The sequence below is a fragment of the Leuciscus leuciscus genome (genome assembly GCF_965113295.1).
Source record: "Leuciscus leuciscus genome assembly, chromosome: 21".
Taxonomy (NCBI): domain Eukaryota; kingdom Metazoa; phylum Chordata; class Actinopteri; order Cypriniformes; family Leuciscidae; genus Leuciscus; species Leuciscus leuciscus.
The window spans coordinates 32,940,643-32,955,642 of NC_138745.1; the positions used below are offsets into that span (position 1 = coordinate 32,940,643).

Sequence of the window (15,000 nt, forward strand, 5' to 3'; positions counted from 1 at the left end):
GTTCTCTTTAAATTCCTCATGAAATGGCTTGATGAGTGTATTTTTTTTCTTCTTTTTTTTCTTGTGTTGATGTATTCCCTATTGAAATTGAATCTGAAATTTTATATTTGTTATAAACAATTTTGTTTATTTATTTATTTAAAATAGAAAAAAATATTATATTATAAAATATTATATTTCAGAATAACATTGTTTATATCTTATGTACAGTATATATAAAAATCAAATTCTATATATATTTGAAATTAATATAGAAAATTATATATATATATATATATATACACACACATACAATTCTCTATATAAATTTAGTTATTTAACAAAATATATAGTATTTGATTATTTTTAATAGACAATACAGTTTTGATTTTTGCTTTAAGCTGGTATCATAATTGGCACAAAACAAAAATTGCCTCTTTTTTTTTCCACAGAACCTTTTTTGGGAGACTTGGTCTCAAAAGTACCTTAAAAGATCAGCAGGAACATCCCTATAAACAAATTGGAATGACAGATTGTGCATGGGAATACATTCCGTCCATATCTATGACCCAAATTTGGAGGCAGCAATGATCTTCTCTGGCTCCTAACAAGGGGAAAGTGAGAGATATAAATTAGGATATATATGTATGTGAGCGCTCTGGCTCTAATAGACACTTTAACGGAGGCAGGCCTCCTGAGCGCTTTTACAAACGATTCCCAACAATGACACCCGCCATAAATAAAGCTCAACGTCGGACTCTAATTGCATCAAAGCTATTGCTTTCTATTTAGGCATGGTCACTGGTGACCGCGGCCTTAACGCTCCACTGGAGGCCGGGGAGAGAAGGAGAAAGAGGAATAGAGACGTACGGCAGGAGCTATCACCCTTCCAGACTATTTGTCCTAATCAGTGACACCCATTTACCAGAATTGGCGAAAATGAACTATACTTCATACAGAAATTGTACACTTACCGGCCTTCATTTGTCACGGCACATTCGAGGGCCAGTAAACTTTTCCCTTCCTCCGATGGGATTGTAGACATGCATCAAAATGTTAAAAAATGATTTGCGAGGGAGGCCCGTCAGACATTTATCAGAACTCGGGAACATTATTTGCTAATTTCAAAACCTGCGGCGTGACAGGGTGCTTCGTCTTTTAACCCGCCGTGACCGATCTGGACTCTTTCTGTTATTAGTACGAGTCAAGCGCTTTTTCTGCTTCCTATTTCTCACTTTTTCCCTCCATCTCGGGACCCCTCCCCTCTTTTTTTGGCCGCTTCTAACGAGACTCATTTGTCTATCACGCCGATGACAACGTCGCCCCGTTCGGCTCCCCGAGACTTTGACCACAGCGTGCTCTCGGGCTCTCCAAGGGCTCCAAACTCCCGGCCTGTTGATTGGCCGGCGGCCCTGATAAATCACAAAGTTTCCTTGTCAAGGTGAAGGTATCGACTCAACTGCGCTGAAACTGACAAAACGCACAGAGGAGGAGACGGTCATTTATCATAGCACAAAAGGACAAAGGGGTCATCTCGCCCCTTCACTCACTCGGCCCATCTCGATCCTGGCACGCGTGCACACGGGCACACTGGATCCAAGCGCTGGTCTTCATTAGACTAATTACTGACATTTAGAGGCAATTAACCTCTGACGCAAGTGTTTCAAAATGTAAAGAGTGGATTTTTTTCCCTTTCACCTCCCTTCTGTAGTTCCGCTCTCGTCCACTTCTCGAGGAAGTCGCTGGAAGAGGACGATCTTCTAGTGGGGTCTTTGTAAGCAGATTGGGAGGGGGCGGTTGGAAACTGGAAAGATGGTAAACAAATCTAAACGCTGGCACATGAAACGGCATATCAGCGAATTATCAGTCAGCCGTTTGCACTGGGCTATCTGTCCATCAGACACTCGTCCCCACCCACTGCCTTTGGCCTCGCTGAGCACGAGCTGCATCTGATAGGACTGCACACACACACACACACACACACATATGCAAACACACTCAGAACTACCAGAAGTAATCAGTAGCAGGGAGGAAATGTAAACAGAGGTGTTTGAACGCAGTCCAGGAGTTGTTTTCCTCTCCGTCTCCATCATGTTCACTACATCAAGTACAACACAACTGTCTTCCACACTTAAAAGAGTGCATGAACGAGGAAATCCATTCCTTTTCTCTATATTGTTTTGTAAGATTTACATTTAGCCGCAGAGATGTGTGCCATTTAGAATTGAATAGAGAATTTTTTTTTATTTTTATTTTTTTATCCAGTTCAATTGAATTAAAATTAAAAAGCAAGTTGACTAGACATCCTTAAATGAAAGCTTTGAAGAGTTTAAAATCCTTAAAGTTTAAAGGATGATAGATCATGCATTAAATATTTAGAAATGATGACAAGGATGTTGCTAATGTACAATCACAATGAATCAACGACTTCCAGAGTCTGTTATTCAGATTCACATTTTGAAGATTCGAATAAAAAAATATTACAATTTTGAATCAAAGGTTCTGAACCAAAAGAAGAAAAGATGCCCAATCTTTTTAAATCAGAATTGACATTCATGAATTAAAAGGAGCTAATTAATATTATTATTATTATTATGTACAGTTTAGAAGACACTAATCCAATATTATATATTCTATATTTTAAATGTAATTATTTTTTCAATCCAATTTTATATATTCTTTAATGGAAATGTCTTTAGAGAAAACTAATGGAGAAAAACACTTGGCGACTCTCTATTGCGCTCTTGTCTAATGATACTAGTGTACTGGGGAACTGCTCACTAATAACTAGAACCAAGAACTGAGTCCTTCTCAGCAGATGAGAATTTTTCTTCTCAGACAGTTGTTTGAGAAATATTATTACTTCAGAGAGGAGCGCGCCATTATTGTGAGCAATGTCACACCATTGGGGATTGTGGTGATATTTTAACGCAATATTGTGACAAGCTACAACTCTATAATAAGCAGAGGTCCAAAAAAGATTCAGTCAACCTCTGCATGTGCTGGAAGGGTCGAATGAACCTTCTCTCCTTAAAGAGAGTTGCACTGGAGTGATTTGGGTATGATTGGCCCTGCTGGTTGCTATTTTGGCTCAGTCCATTTTTTCTTTTTTTTCTTTCTTTTTTTTTTTACCTCTGGCAGCTTTAAATAGGTTTGTCCTCACTAAGTCAGAGAAATTAGTCATGCTCCAGTGGCCAGCACTCCTCTGATGGATGGGGCGCTCTCTCGTTCCCAAACATCTTCCCGTGTGCAGCCCTCTGACCCGGGCCTAACCCGTGCGCCACATTCATCGCCGAATTTATTTATAGATTAATGAGAGAAGCCACAAAGTATTGACCGGCAGAGGAAAACACAACTCATCTCGAATGAGGACGAAATGCAGCAATAATTTAGCGGCCATTGATTTTTTTTCCCCCACTTCATCCATGTATCGATCTTCATTTTACAATATTCGTTTGCGTCTGCGATAGGGGGAACCCAATTCGATTTGATATCGGCGTGCCGTTTGAGTCGGATCCGCCGGAGGTGAGTCACATGGATGGAGAATGCTGACAAAAGGAGGAAGAAAAGAGAAATGGAAGGGGTGGAGGTCTTTTTTAACCTTCCTTGTTACAGAAATAGACTTGAAATGTAATTTCTGTCAGGGAAATAAAATATGAAGGGCCTAGATCGTGAGAGTGGGATTCTCTTGTCCTGTCGACACTTTATCGGTGGCTCGAGCGGCCCCCTCTCTCTCTTTCTCATCATCATGCCTGTATCGGTTCAAAGTTCATGAAATTTCTATGAGCATTGATCTGCCTCCATTGATTTTTTTTCTCCCACACTCTTTTTTTTTTTTTTTTTTAAGCCGCAGATCTTTGAAATTTTAATTTCCGGAGTATCTGAATTTCTTGGAGATGAAATAGCTTCCTCGGAGACAGCTGGCAATAAAATGAAGAAGTTAGCGCCATGTCGAAGAGCTCCAGCTCTCTCTGTTCTCTGAAAACCCCACTTCACCCCCCCCCACGTCTTCTTCCCTATATTGCTCTTTTTCTTGCTCAAATCAGGCTTGAAATTCAAAGCATTGTAATAGTACAAAACTAGTCAGCCATCAGCTAATTTCTCCCCTTTTAGTTGTCTATGCCTCGTTCTTTTCCACTTTAATCCCAAAAATCGCTTTTCATTTGGTTTATCACCTAGTCCGCTTTGTGGTCGCCTATCATTAGTCTTTTTTTCTAATAAAGCGTTTTATACATTGTTAGTCGAGTTGTAGTGACCAAAAATGTCAAACATTTTAAAACGCAATATATATATATATATATATATATATATATATATATATATATATAGTATATATCACATCTAACATCTATATATCTATATATATCATCTAACAACACTGTGTGTGTGTGTATAAACATCTTTGTATGTTTTTTTACATATTACAAGAGAAAAGTTTCTGTCTCTCTTGTTAACAAAAAACAAAAAAAAAGTCCTTAGTTCTTCTCTCAGATTATATTTCAGGTCAAATAAATTCTAATTATGAAGGTGGTCTGTTTTTGGTAAAGTTGCTGAATTATTACTACATCTTGGTCAGGCAGTTACAGGAAGATGATCATAATTGCAATGAAAATTGACCTCATTTAGAGCGAAATCCAGCAGCTGTGCTGGAACAAATGAATGTTTTCCTGTTTTTATTATGCTGCATTAAACTCATAAACTCTTTTTGCCCTTTGATGCTTTTCCTTTTTCATTTTTTTTTTGTCCTTTCTTCTATGTCTCTGTAGCTTAGCTGTAGAACAATGGGCAATCCGTGTTAAAAGACATTTCCTTTCCTCGTTTTTGTTTTCGCAGAGCATGTTGACAACAGTCAGGCATTCTCCGTTCCCTTAAGAAACCAGAGATGGGCAGCACTATTCAATATATCTCTCTGCTTTAAAAAAAACTCTTGTGTTTCCCCTTTCTGATTTGTGTTTGTAGAAGTAAAAAAAAAAAGAAAAAGTGGAAAAGTGGTTCTTGATGGTGGGGGTGGGGCGGAGATAAGCTCGCAGCAGTTAAGGATAATTAGACAAAGTAATAGAGAGCAACAGCAAGAAAGCCATTCATTATCAGAGCCAAAGATACACACTTATCATCATCATGGGATGTAATGGACGTCTGGAATGCAAGCACAGTTTTTTTTTTAACCAAATGAAAAGAATTTGAATAGAATTGAATGTAGAATTTAAGTGTGTTCAAATAGATTGAAATTCATAACCAATAACATCTTATCAAACAACATATGGGGCATTTCCAGAGAATATATCATAATTTATGCATTTCATTATATTTAATAAGTTAATTTTCATTTTATGGCCATAGTGGAATAACACTTCATTACCCAGAATGCTTTACGCCAAAGTCTTCAAAACAAATATTTTTTACACACCTTAAGAAACTGTCTATTCTTATCAATTGTTTTGCTTCTCTACAGTTTTCTGCTGTTTCTCCAGAGTTTAGACCAGTGAGAAATGTCAATTATCCTTTACCAATTCAGAATTTTACCATATTCAAATCTAGATGTTTCTACAGAAAATTGCCTATACAGATTTTACATAGTATATTTAGTGCATCAAGTAAGTTTTCTCCGTCTCGTAACTTTGCGAATCCGCGCAGCTGCGTTTTATTGTGATTGATTGCGATCGTGTCACTTCCCTGTGATGTTACTATGGGACGCTTCTCTTATTGCTAAATAAAAACGTGTCACAGTTTAGTATCTGCCGCACTCTAGCGTGTCAGCTTTGAAGAATGACAATATATACAGTCTGCGAGAACAAGGTCAAAACACTCAATCTTGAAATATATGGAGACACGCACACACATACATGTAGACACACACACACACACACACACACACACACAGGCTCTCTCTGGATGTAAAATCAGAGGCTGTTTTATGTTAAATCCCTGGCAGATTGTGCTTAACATTCTCTTTTACAAATGAGGGGTGAAAAAAACAACTAAACATGATGACCAGCCCAAGGAGCTTTAGATTTGTCATCCATCAAACGCAAACCCTTCTGTTCATTCACTCCGCTCTCGTTCGGCCCGAAAAGCATGCTAGCTCATTAGCAAGCACATTTCCCTTTTATACGGTCGGCTCCATAATTCATAACGGTCCCGTACGAGACGTGAGCCTGATTTGATTTAACGTGCTCAGTTATGCTTGAGTGCTAAACGGCGTTCAGCCCCCCCTCTCTCCATTCCGGATGGATAGAACAAACAAACAGAAAATGGATGACAAATGAAGACGTAAGCAAAACACTCTGCCACTGACATACGCCAGGCTTCCAGATACTCACACACACACACATGTTGTGAAAAGCAGTGGTGAGTACGGCAATATCCAGCACTTACACACACTCTCTCTCTCTCTCATTATCCGTGAGGTCAGTAAGCAGAATTGGGAAGAAACGGAGAGATCAATACAAATTATCCCTGAGCAAACCAGCGCTGACAGCCTGAATTGCAGCATATGTTTACCCAAAATCGGGCAATTTATCTTAATATCAGCAAAGTAATGCGGAACAGGTGAAAGGTCACCTACTCTCCCCACCTCATAATTACCCAGCTCTAAAACAGGAAAGTGCTATTGATTGGCCGAGCCTGGGGCTGGGGGGCCGGCTCAAAGGCCAGTGGGAGGGGCTTAGCCTCAGGTCTGGGCTGAAAGAGAAAGAGATAGAGAGTGTGTACGTTGTGAACGTTTAATAGTTCAACAACAGCAGTGAAGGAGAAAGCAAGATGCTTGCAGGAGTCTGTCTGGATTTAAACTGTTATTGCGCAATCTGTTCTCCATATTTCCCAGCTGGCCCAGTAGCACTGATACCCCCCACACACACACCAAAACCACATCTGTTTCTCCTTCTATTCATTTCTCTGTTATTTTGATCAATTTGATGTGTTTGTAATCACAAAAGTCCTCCCCTTATAAAAGTTGTATCATGGTAACCATAGTTTCCACTAAAATATTATGTGTAATAGAGTTATTAGTGGTGTTTCTTAAGACACTTTTATATTGAAGGAGGGACCTGAGCCATATCTAAATACCAGAATTACTTGGATCAGTAAATCTAACAACACTCATAAAACCTTAGCAACATTTGACATTTACATTTAAGAAAATGTACAAAAGTGTACAATTATGTTATTGTATTGTGTAATAAACTGTAATTACCTTTTTATTCTATTTATTTATTGCTAATATCAGTTTTTTTGTAGTTATGTTGTGGTATTTTGCTAGAAACTATGATCACCAGTTATTTAATTGTATTCATTTCTTTTTTTTATTGAAAATTCCTCCCTGTGATTTTCACACAGCTGTAGTTAATAATTCCTGGCGTGTTTGAGATGGAGGATCTCTGAGGTGAGGGACTGTCTTGCGCTAATGAAGGTCTCACTGACCTCTTTTACTGCATTAGCATCTGATCAATAACTGAAGAGCGTTTAGCGCCCACTGTTGCGATACATTTATCAAACGCACACATTCCTTCATCAGCAAAGGCTCAATGTCAGAGCACAGAACAACATGTTGCTGCTCGAGGCTGCGCTGTGTGAAAGTGCCATCAGAACGGCTGTAAATCTGCCCGCTTTTGGGCCATATTTAATGTCACCGAGTGCTGCTTTTATTATATGTCCCAGGGCAAATACACATCCTGAAGGGCCAGTGTCAAAGTCCATGATCCATTTGTGTAGTCCCAGACCCCAGACATAAGAAAGCAGCCAAAATGATGGATTCCCTCATATGGGCAAATTCAGGCATAATGAAGTGCTATAATACAAACATTTACATCTGCCCTCCTGTCTGGAGGAGTCGGGTGGCGTCCGTCTAGGAACGAGGAAAGGGGGAGGTGAAGGTGTGTGTGAGAGAGCTACATCCTTGTGAAAGCCATGTCATGTAAAATCAATACGCCCGATCAATGCTTTATTAACAAGCCGACATCTTACTTCGGATTCCTGCACGCCACTTTGTCTTCAGCCATGCAAGATGGCATGTCAAATAGCATCACCGCTGTCACACGATGACACGCATACGTGTGCGCCAAAACACAACCGCCGTCTTGATATTGATCAGATTGGATTGATTGGATTGCCGTCCCCTACTACACTTAGATGTAATTGTAGCACTTCATCATAAAGTCACCCAATTATTTCCAGGAAGTTTCCTGTCTAATATGCTCATCTTCTCCTCTCAGGCTGTCATCTCTCATTCTCTGCTTTAGTTCTTTCTCGCGTTTCTCTCCCGTTTCCATCAGAGCAGAGTTCAGCAGCAAATAGCGTGCTGAGTAAGGGAAACAGACAGATTTGATCTCTCAAAAGAAAAAGCGCATTGATTCGTACGGAATCATCACTGACAACGACATCTACATTCATGTCTGATAATATTTTTGTGCTGATGTTCTACTGGCTTTTTTTCTGCTCCCTCTCTCTGATATCTTCCTTCTTAAAGTTGAAATATGTCATTTTATATGTTCATTTTTATAGTCTCAACCAAAGCTATCAGTACGTCTGGCCAATAGCAGATAGTGTTCAGGAAACCTGTTTGAAATCAGTCACATAAATCATATTTAGGCACTAGATTTTTAGAGCATCTTTCCTAAACACTCTCGCATCTGCATGGCGATGCACTTAAAGAAACAGAAGTAGCGACAGATCTTTTCTTCCATATTGTGACGCACATCCAAGTGTAACGGATTCTCGAAAAATAAAAATAAAAGTAAGGTGTTTTCACTGAAAGGTCCAGTTTTGACATTTTGAAAAATCATTACGAGGTCAAAACAATAAAAAATATCACATGATCTATAATATGCATTTAGAAAGTAGATAGGGTGAATTTTCATTTAATGGTGACTTTATAAACCTGCTGCTTGTCTTAGTATTATAGTGATGTATTTTGCATGGGCAATTACATTCAGAAAATGTACAAATATTATATTTACTCCCTTGAGTGTGACATCATTTCCTGCTGCCCATATATGTTGAAAATAATTTCACATGCTTATAGTCTAGTATGACCATAATAGACCTCCATGCACTCTTCTAAAGCTTGTTAAACACAATGCATGCGGTAGCAGGAAGTTGAGATTATGATTCATGCACTTGTATACAGAGTAGCTATGTCTGATTTATAACCGGAGCACTTCATACTCAAAATTCCAATTTGAGAGGGAGGGGACATGTGTGTGTGCGGCATGTGTGTGTGTGTGTGTGTGTGTGTGTGTGAAAGAAAAGATTAATTACTATTTGTGGCCAGCAATTTCATGAGGCCAGCCCCAGCACAGCTGTGAAATGATAGCGCCCTACATCAGTTTGTAGTCAACCATTCACAGATTATTAAAGCTCTGTAAGATGAAGTGTTCCTCCTGCCTGCTTTGCTTTAGCGCACTATGGCGGAGAGATTGCGAGAAAGAGGGATAAATCTGAAAGGGTGCAATAGCCAGACATATGTCATCATCGCCCATTGCCCATAAATCCAGCGGGTGCTTCAGGAAGTAGGACTGATACAGACTTCACACGGTTGACAGTCGCAATCGAGTGGTGTGTGTGCGTGTTTGTATTAGTGTGCCTGTTTCATTCATAATGTATCCGCTAACTCCTTTAAATTTATCTGATCAATTATAGGCCTCGTTCTTCCAAATAGTAGAGGTGATAGATGTGGCTCTACGTGGCATGACAGAATATTGCACACCACGTTATTACCTTTTATTCAAATGCTCAAACCTATCTGGAATAAAATGCATGATGGGTGCATATGTTCTCAAGAGCGAATGTAATAACATTTATGATGGTGCATATGAAAACGCAAATCTGATCATTTGTTTTGCCTGCGCAGGATGCTAACCGATGGCGTTTCTTGTTTTTTGCGGTTTAGCTTTGAACGAACCAACTATTGACTACGGCTTCCAGAGACTGCAGAAGGTCATTCCCAGACATCCAGGTGATCCGGAGAGGTTGCCCAAGGTCAGTGATTCTGTGTGTGTATGTGTGTGAAAGAGCTATTTATCATAGAAATGTCAAAATGGGAAACAATTCACTGGCTAGATGAGCAAGCGCATGCAATCGCTTTTGGCAAGTCATCACTATGCAATCCGGCGTGTTTGGATTCCGCCGGAATCGCGCAAACTTTCGGCACGTCGAAATGGTTCAATTAAGTATTTTTCCACCCCAGTAGGCAGTGGCGATTGTAATCTAAGCAGAGGCCTTTTTCAGATGGGTGATTATTTTGGTCTTGTTTTCCTTTCATTTTCCAAAGCTAGATCCAGTTTAATCTTTTGTTTACAGAGCTTTCCGTTAAAAGTCCTTGTCTTAGCAGGTTAATAAATGAGTTTTGTGCGCGTTAATATGGGCAAGCCCTCTCTCTGGGCTTTTTAGCTTCATTTATTTATTTTTCCCCCACTTAAATTCCACAAACCATGCAGTTTGCCTGCGGTTCCCATGTGGTCGACACGTATCACAGTTCTGTTGTTTTGATGTGTGACATGAAAGACAAAGCGTGTCAGTTGGACCTTTTCTATTTCCTATTCTTTGATTCGTCCCTTTTTTTTTTGCTCATTTAGCTTTGATAGGATCTATGACTTGTGCCTGGCTAATAGAAAACGTGCTAATTTCCCATCTGAGAGTGGCATGGCGCCGAGGGCTTTTCTTAATAATATGTTAAGAGATTATTTTGTACTCTGTTCGTGGGTGCTGACCACCACGGAGGCCTAATAACAGATATCATACAAATATCTATTAAAGCCCAGCATGGGAGCAGCCGCTATCATTAACTTCCGCTGAACAGCTCTGGAACGACGCGGTCTCTGAGCCAGCGTCCCGCGGACATGCACCAAACTAAGAATCCGTAAGACTCTGCCCCACGCCACATGATGTGTTTCAATTACACTTGGCTCTCTGTCTCTGTGGAGGCCAATATCTGGACAGGAAATCTCATTCCAGTAAATGTTTAAACTATCCATTATGAAAAAAAAAAAAAAAAAAAAAAGCCACCCTGCTTGAGCATTTCTAAAGCTGAAAATAAATTGTAAAAAGCTGAAAAATAAATAAATAAATAAATACATAAATAAATAAATATATATATATATACACACATATATTTAATTGAATTAAAATAAAATAAGAAAAATACATCAATAACAAAAAATGTGATGGAAATGTCTTTTTTTTTTCAAGTGCATTCGATCTCACTCATCTCAAATTCAGGTAAACCCTCAGCACAGGGCCATCACACCAGAGCAGTTCCAATAAACAACATAAATATTTGATTTTGGCTTCTAATGGACCCAAATGTGAGTTCAGCAGCATGTAAATGAAAGTGCCAAGTGATTCATCATAGTTACCGCAGCCGTCTGCACCTCTATCGCGTTCGAGGGTCACAGCCAGCGCCACGCAAAGCAGCAATTGACCCTTACACATATTCTCAATAAGAGGCAGAGCGTCTGGGAGGAGCGGCTGCATTAGATGTTACGGGCGGGAGACAGAACGCTGTAATAAGAGGTTTCGGGGGGAGGGATGTACACAGTGTGTTAGCAATAAGGTAAAGCCATCACACTTGTGCTCGCCCGCTCGACTCAGCTGTAGAGTTGATAATACGCCCCTGATATCGATTCCTAGATTGTTTTTTTTTCCTTTTCCTTTTCCTTCCTTCTTTTCAGTCAGGGATCTACAATGCACAAGCTCTGATGGGGGATCGTAGCAGGACAGAAAGCCAATATGGCGTGCATGTATTGCTTTGGACATCACTTTATTAATGCAACTAATAAATATGAACACAAAGTATATAATATTATTTCTCAATTCTTTTACTGTTACCAGTACTTTTGAAATCGCTAACATATTCATACTATAAAATTGCAGTTTACCTCCATAATTTTAGATCAATTCAAAATTTGCTGCTCAATACAAGAGGAGGGGTGTCCATTGAACACATTTATATATGAAGGTGGCGAGAGGGAGTAAAAAGTAAAAAGCAATATGTGAAGTCACTCATGTGATGAGGCAGGAGATTGCTAAAGGGACCTTCCAATCCTCTTTCTTTTAAGTCCTTGTTTGAAATCAGTGTCATCCATTTGTCTCGATATAAAACTGAGACAAACACTGGAATGAAAATCTGATCAGGCCCTATACGTTCACTTACGTGCCATCAAATAATCTTTAATGCAATCATATAGCGGTAACCTGTCGGCCGTATTCTCGCGTTCATCAGTTCCATTAGCCTTCGCGTCCTGTTTCAGCTCGCAAACACCAATCTATTCCGCTTTCCGTTCAATCTAATATACAAGAAAAATTATTAGAAATGCATTCATGTTGAGCAATTACCCATGCATTAAAATTCATCTTCTCTCTCTCGGCTTTGCGAGGTAGCTACACGTATTGGCCCCGCACTTCTCAATGTATTCATCACCTCAGGCAAGAACTAACAGAATAATTGCTTTACACTTTTATAATGACATTAGCACCTCCAGCCCCTCACCTCACTTGGCTTCTTTAACAGTGGTGATATATACCACTCAAGATACTCAAGAATGATAATAACAAGTTTTCCATTTAAACGATTCTCGTCCACCGGCGGAACAATGAGCTCTTGTAATAATAAGCCCTCGCATTTGTCACGAAACAAGCCCTGGGATCGTTTCGGGCTTAAATAGTTCTCAGTCTAACCTGGAGTCTTGTGTCGATGCAGAAAAGGAAGGGGAGTCAATTACACTTAACGCCGCCGCACTGAAATTTACATGGAAATGCTTTTCGAACACCGCTCACCGCTAATCATATTCTCAGCATGAGGCCGTGAGGATGAGAGGGGCATGCTGGAACAAAACAAACTCATTCACAGCCTCCTCCAGCGATTGGCCAATGCTTTCGATGCATATAGACTCCCACTTCAACGCACGCCGCTAAATCTGGTTCATTAGCAAACGCACCTCGTGGCAAATGACAGATTAGAGCTGAGAAGACGTGACGTTTTCTTAAACTATCCTTGCGCCTCTTCCTCCTCTCGGCCACCATATGGACAAGAAGTTCAAGTATGTGTCTGCCGGGGTGAGGTTTCGGCGACGTTAATTGCGATAATCGTCGGGTGAAATTGGGAGGCATGTAAGACGTCTTGTGATATGATGACTGAGATGATGAGTAATTATTAGCGGCTCAGAGAAACACTTAATCTTGCTTAGAGAGAGACGAGAGCTGGACTAGGACAGCTGGGTCTTTCATTGACACTACCTGCTGAATGACAAGTGTAATTCTTTATTTGTATGCAAACTAGACGCTTGCAACATGAAACGGAGCCCCCAATTTCAGAGGTAAATGCCCATTTGAAGAAGCAGTCATCCGCTTAGGCTCAGGTTTGGAGTGCGTCTCTATAAAACACATGGGCCTGTGATTAATCTTGATAAATACAGATCCAACATGGCGCTTGTGCATGGGAATGAAATAGCCATCGAGCCATGATGAAGGCGCTCCGCGCTACGCACTCGCAAGGACAATGCCGTGAATGTGGTTACACTCAAAGTGCAAATCGACAAGTCAGCAAATTCAAGACATGCTTAAATGAAACAACAATATAGTATAATTTCCCTAAAAAGCAGCTCTTGTGTACCCGTTGGAAGAAAACAAGCCGGCAGCCAATGCAAAACGTATTAAAGACACGCTTGTTGGCAGCTTAGGTGTGATTTTTGAAGGGAAAAATAAGCAGAAGGTTAATCCTTGTTGTGTTATAAGTGGGGGGAAAGCTTGCAGACAGGGATAAGCGAGAGTTCCCGGCGTCCGTGTCCCAGGGCACATCCTCTCAGCCCGCTTTGGAGAGGAAGTCGTTTATGAAGTCCTTTACAACAGCCAGAGAAAGAGGGTTAATTGAAAAATTTCCTAATGTCATTATGAAAGAACTAGATTAACCCGAGCTAATTCACTTTATTGTCCTGAAGAAAGAGGAATGGGCATTGAACTCTTCTGCAAATTTAGGACATGAATTAGGGGTGAGATGTTGTCTTTGAGGACTCTGCCAGTTTAATTAAGATATGGAAAATGACTCATTGTTCTTCTGAGCTAAAGTGCGTGGAATTAGTAGCCGAACGCAGCGTCTGTGTTTGACTCGGTGCGGCGAGCTAGTGTTTGTTTGTTTAATACCCACAAGGCCACTTCGTTGAAAAGCAAGTCCTTATGTTGACTCATTTAGCTTAGGTTACACACCACTTCACTAGTCTAACTAAGTCAAATGAAATGTGACTAAGAAATTAAAGAATGCATTTGATAATATAGAATTAAAAAACGCTTTATTTCCACTCGTCAGCTTGTGTATTTTTCCCAATCAGAGATAAAGGGCTTCGAAAGTGTACCCAGACCAACATGCATGCTTATTGTTCATGTGCAGTGTACTGGCTGATGGTGTTTATATGTCTTTATGACTGATTATGTTGCATTCTGGGTGTATTGCAGGAGGTGTTGCTAAAGAGAGCCGCTGACCTTGTGGAAGCACTGTACGGGATGCCACACAACAACCAGGTACAAACTCATGCTAATGAAGCACCTTTTCTCTTCCTTTGCACGGTGGCTGTAATTAAATCAGCATTGGTCTCCTTTTGCTACATTCCTGTATGTTTCAAAGCTTGCTGGGGGCCTTTGTACTGTAGCTGTGTGAAAGCTTGTTTTCTTCTACTACTTCTGCTTTTTTGCAATTTAATTCATGGCTGCGGCTCTTGGTGCAAAGTGACGAGTTAATCACTCAAAACACATGCACACAGCCATATACAGGCTTATTTAAATGGGAGGATAACCTTGAACTTGGCCCTAAAAGGTGCACTTCTGGAATACATTCTACAGAGAGGTCCAGCTATGCATGAGAGGTCTAATACATATTCAGAAGAAATGATCCATTACATTATTTTCCCCCAGTCGAGTAGCACAGAGGTGAAGACATTGCAATCCAACTACTGCGAAACAGATGCAAACGTGGTGTCAATTTATGTTTACCTACAGATAGAAAATACATATTTATATTTGTGTGTGTGTGTGTGT

General features: G+C 40.0%; 1 protein-coding gene across 15 annotated transcripts in view; it reads left to right on the plus strand.

Moving 5' to 3' along the window:
• The window catches only part of ebf3a (EBF transcription factor 3a), a 95,813-nt gene that overhangs the window by 75,993 nt on the left and 4,820 nt on the right, over positions 1 to 15,000 (plus strand). For all 15 annotated transcript variants that reach the window (XM_082151912.1, XM_082151926.1, XM_082151919.1 and 12 more), the window contains exons 11-12: positions 9,866 to 9,954; positions 14,422 to 14,487. In XM_082151912.1, the coding sequence (XP_082008038.1) occupies positions 9,866 to 9,954; positions 14,422 to 14,487 (155 nt within the window). The remainder of the gene's footprint in view (positions 1 to 9,865; positions 9,955 to 14,421; positions 14,488 to 15,000) is intronic.